Consider the following 5,118-nt stretch of genomic DNA (forward strand, 5'->3'; position numbering starts at 1 on the left):
AACAGGCATGTCCAACAATGAATTACATTCATCTATCTACAAAAGCCAGAATTGCATCAAACCGCGTAAAAGCTGTAAGAACAGAGGATGCTCAGGTGTAGTTCAGTTTGATTCCTCTCCCTCCCCGACAGGACGAGCTACCAGACCTGGGGCGAAATTTGGGAAGAGAACTGGTGTAACAAAGCAGTAGCAAACCCAGACGCGTCCAGGGAGGAGCCAGCAAGGAGGCACCGACCTCAGCTGGGCCCGGTTACAGCAAGGCCTGTCCCAAGTCCCGCTCTTGCCACAGCCAAGTGCACAGCTTTGCTTCTTTCAAATTCCAATTATTTCCACTATTGCCACCTATTTACAGAATGGACCCAAGGGGCCGTATCCACAGCAGGGTGCTTACCCCGGGGAAGGCGCAGGCCCCGACGCGCTTCTTGGGGGCTCGTAGTGAGGTTCCCACAACCTTTGAGAAGGGGGGCAGAGGCAGGAGGCGAGAGCAGGCGCAGCTATGTACATCCCAACGGGCTGTTAAATCTGTCTCACAACACTCTTTGCATTGCACAGAGTCAGGTTCAATAACTAAATCGTGGCAAGTCATGGACCCATCTTTTTTTTTTTTCTTTTTTTTTTTTTTTTTTTTTTTTTGTTTTTTTAGTACTGGCCATATTAAAAACATCCTACCTTGAAGCAGGCTTACAATATACACATCTTACACCGTCTTCCTAGAGAACGTAACACACTATTGACATCTCTAATAGCTACTGGCTAGGAGGTGCAGGGTGTTCCTGACAGTTGACTGCTGCGCAGCTGCCGAGGAAATACCCAGCCAGGCACAGACCGAGGGCAGTGCCCGACCAGAGGGAGCAAGAGGAGGAGGTGTCACTTCCCCAGTGAGTGAGCAGGCACCGAGCCACCCTCACCAGCGAAGGACGACGAGGTTTCAACTTCTAGCAGCTAAGTAAGGTGGCAGCTGCTGCCCTGTGAGTTACGACGGCTTTGTGTGCCTGGAGCGGAGCACCTCAGCTTTGAGGCAGCACCAGCCCTGCCAGCAAGTTCCACGCAGACTTCAGAAGGCTCTGGCCATGCTGCCCAGCAGTGCTTTAATTACAGCTGCCTCCGCAGGGGACGGGGAGGAAACAGTCTCATAGTCTTCACCAGCCGGAGCGACCGTGAGGCTGGTCAGGCAGCCATGAGCACAAGCCACCCACCTCCTTCCCGCAGGACAAGCCCCTTCCCTCCTCATCTGAAGTCGTACCTGCTTCTAGGGAACAGCAACCGGCCCTGGGCAAGTAAGAAGGGAGCATCTTCAAGATTACTGAGCTCAACAGACCAAAGCCAGGTGATTTTTGTAAACACCGCATCTTCCTCTTGCGCCTGTCCAAGCAGGGACTGTGCAAACATACACAGGCAAACAGAAAATCTTTAATGTTTTCCTAAACTGTTTCATAAATCCTCATCCATCTGCTGCGTTATTAGCTAACAGGCAGTTACACATAAAGCCTCTCTTCCTATTTCGCACCAGGCCAGCACGCTCCGAAGCGGCCCGCGGTGGGTTAGCAACGCACAGGAACAAAGAGAAAATGCACTGAAACGTGCCTGAAAACCGCAGCAACGTGCAGGAACAGGGGGGCAGGTGAGGCAAGTTCCCTTGCTTGCTTCAGCTGACGAACCCCGGCACTATCTGCAGAGGATTTGATTAGCGCAGTAACAACTAGTACAGGTGCCCTGCTGCTGCAGGACGCACGGGGGTTACCCGAGATCACCCATCGTTTGAAACGCGCTACGGAATTTGAAAGAGCACCGTCAGGCCCCAGCGCAGCAGCCTGCACACAGGTGAGGAAAGAGCCTGCGCGGCCAGAGCCCCGGTCCGACTCCGCAGGGCCACGGGCCGTCCGCAGGGGAGGTCAGTTCGCTGTCACCAACTGCCCAAGGTAAAGGATTGTCACAAATTAGTGAGAATAGCATGAAAATGCCACAGTCTCTCCAGAGGTGGTCTAGTTTTGAGGTCTCCCTCAAGACCGTGTAATGCTGAAACAGCAAAGCCTCAGGGAAAAGGCCACTTTCCGTAACTTTTTGAAGGCGCCGAGCACGGGCTGGCCAAGCCCCACTGTTGCAGCAGGCGTGGCAAACCGTCGCCTCAACTGCCGAGCTAGAGCAGAAGAGGACGGGCCACACAGCCCCTGACTCTGTCTTTTTGCAGGATTATCTCCTCACAGCAAGTACAACCACAACCAGAGCCACTCGTTTCCATGCTTCTGACTGGTGGAAAAGCATCTACATTCATTACAGTCAAAAAAATGCATGTTGTTAGATAGGATTAATCAGTAAAGTGAAAAATGACTAGCCACAGACAACCTACAAATGATACTGGTATACCAGTTAGTCTGGTACGTGATAGCAGCAGAATCACTAGCACAAGGCAAAACATGAGCTTTGAAATGATTTTACTGAGACCTTTGGCTAGTGTGGCTCCAATTGGTGTGGTCAAACTCAGCCAGAAATTTAGTTCGGAAGGTCACGGGGAAGAGAGCAGAAAAGTCCAGAGCCCGCTCCGCAGCTGCACTATGTGTAGAAGATGATCTCTGGGATTTGTCCGTCCTCCACCGAAGTGCCGTTGTTATTCCCAGCCGCATAACAGAACGTGAAGCAGGTTTTGGCTCCCGTTGTTGGTGATTCATGGATCACTTTGCGCAGTCCTTTGGTTCCGTAGTGGGAATCTGGACCCTGTGATGGTTGCAGAAGACAAAGGGAGATCAAGAGAGGGATCACAGCCCCGCAGGACCCTGCTGCCCAGGCACACTCTGGGAGGTTTGGCCTCACAGCCTGGCCTGGAGCAATGAGCTTTGGAGATCTCAGCACCTCCCTTTTCTTTCCAGTTCCTGCACCTCAGGTATTTTGAGCAAAGTTCTCATCTCTATCAGATCTTAACACCACATTTACCCTGATCTCAACAGTTAAATATCAACTTTCTTAAGCCGCTGCAGGCAGGTTCTGGATTATACACCCGCAGAGCTGACAGCTTATCTGTATAAATAAAAAAAAAAACCCAACCCCATCACTTCATCACTAATGTGGCCTGTTAATTACTGGACACTTGCAAGACAAGTTAAAAACCAACTCAATGTTGATGGTGAACGTGCTCATTGCACCACCAGGTGAAGGATTACAGAACAGACCTTTGAGATTATACTACAGGCCTTGAAAAATGCAGAGCAAGTACCATGCTGCACTGAAGGGACTAAAGAAGCCTGCTTTCACCTATCTTTATCTTGTCTCTTCTACCCATGCCACAGCAGTACGGTACCTTTAGAGTAGCACATGCTGTGTAGTTGACGTTGGGTAAAATCTCAACAGGCTCCTTGAACATGACCCGGAAAGTGTTTGATGATCCGTCACAGCTGAACCCGGTGTCATTCTGCCCCAGGACTGTGTTACTGTCTGTGTGGATAATCTGTAAGACACGTGTTAACTTTTAATCTGCGCAGTTAGTTGAACGCTGCCCTGCACCAGTGCAGGTGTCCCCCCCTGAACTGGACTGAATGTGAGGGACAACAGTTTGGCCAGCCCCATTGCGACTGCACTATCCCATTACTTATGTCCGTCTTCAGCGCTGTGATCACATCAAACAACTGTGGGTTTGGGTCCTGGAGAGCCCAAGACAATCCCTCCTTACCCTGAAGCCTGGCAGAGGACAGCCTGCAGGCTGACACTCTGTGCTTAGATCTTCACTTGCCTTTCTCCTCCAGAAGCACCAGGAGGAGACCCTGACAATTAAGTGTTGACCGACTGTGCTTGTCACATCAGCCGTGCTGTGTTGGGGTAAGTTTCCCAGGGACATTTCTTCTCAAGTGATCCAGACTGGGGTTACGTATGCGCACCCAGAACAAGACACACAAGATTTCTGTCAGCCACCCCAGCCTTTGAACAGGATCGCGATGGACTTCAGACAACTGAGTCTCCCTCAGTCCTACTCGTCGTCTCAAACGGGACACCGACGACATGAGGCTGCACATCGGCACTGTGCTGACCCAACACAGACACGGCAATTCCCTCGTTGAATTGTGGCTGCTCCATTGCGTTGGTACAGCTCAGAGCAAAAGACAGTCCAAGTACTAGTGCAGCACCCAACCGTTGCTGCAGCACCTGCAGGGCAGAATTGGCCTGGCCTGCTCGATGGGAAAATTCTTCTCAAACTGCATCACAACTCTGAGACATATTTTCAAAGGCTGCGAGCGGACTTGGGGAGTTACTGCAGTGACGCATGCAGTGGGAGGTTGCATAAAATTGAGAGCAATAATCCCTCTTATCCCCAGTGCCCCATCTGGCCCTCACTACATCTGCCAGCCACCCTATCGAGAAAACAAATACAGTCCCGTCTACCTTAAGATTTTGTTGCATCTTCACTAAAATGTTTAAGTGAGTCCCTACAGCAGCAAATATTTTTAACATAGTACAGAGAATTACCTGTATATTTACTTGGTAATCCGTTGGGCCGTGTATGGATCCGTATAATCCAAATCCAACTACAAATATCCTTTTGTTTACTGAGAACCTGCAGGAACAGATCAGGAAAGTCAGACCAACTTGCCACTCCTGTACTGTTTTAGTACGAGGACGACACACAAGTATCTTCACTCACTTTAATTTTATACCTATGATTTAATCAAACATACTACAGTTTTAAATGCAACTCTTACTAATAATTGAAATCCTTTACGGAAACCATAATTTGTAAGCTTACACCTTTGACTGTCCTAATAGGCTGGCAATAATTTTGTTTGCTTATGTAAAATACAAAGCTGCCCAATCCCAGCACCAAACTTCAGAGTCCAGGCTCAAAAAGCATTTCAAGGTTGCGGTACAATGTCAGCATGCAAAAATGCCAGCCAGACAAAGGCAGGGCAGCTTGCAGTGCGTGGAATAGTGCCCACCTTCAAGGCAGCAGCAGCCTTTCCAGCAAGGTAACAGCAAAGACCACTTAAAGTATCATTAGATATTTCACTGCTGAGCACTGGAGGAGAATTGTTAATGTGCTTCTGAGTATTTGCTGGATATAGCTGCAGGGTAGCTGCACTCAAGATTTATCCAAGAGTAGAAAATAAGATTCAATAGCTCCTGAATGCAGGAATG

General features: G+C 49.5%; 1 protein-coding gene across 1 annotated transcript in view; it reads right to left on the bottom strand.

The window, feature by feature from the left end:
* Positions 1-2,539: 2,539 nt before the first annotated feature.
* Positions 2,540-5,118, bottom strand: part of BTBD2 (BTB (POZ) domain containing 2) — a 14,451-nt gene continuing 11,872 nt past the window's right edge. Inside the window, exons 6-8 of the mRNA XM_010291562.1 lie at positions 4,453-4,540; positions 3,293-3,439; positions 2,540-2,712 (exon numbers count right to left, since the gene is read on the bottom strand). Coding sequence (XP_010289864.1) covers positions 2,551-2,712; positions 3,293-3,439; positions 4,453-4,540 — 397 coding nt within the window. The 3' untranslated portion in view covers positions 2,540-2,550. The remainder of the gene's footprint in view (positions 2,713-3,292; positions 3,440-4,452; positions 4,541-5,118) is intronic.

This window comes from Phaethon lepturus, unplaced genomic scaffold (assembly GCF_000687285.1).
Source record: "Phaethon lepturus isolate BGI_N335 unplaced genomic scaffold, ASM68728v1 scaffold49517, whole genome shotgun sequence".
In the NCBI taxonomy this organism is placed as follows: domain Eukaryota; kingdom Metazoa; phylum Chordata; class Aves; order Phaethontiformes; family Phaethontidae; genus Phaethon; species Phaethon lepturus.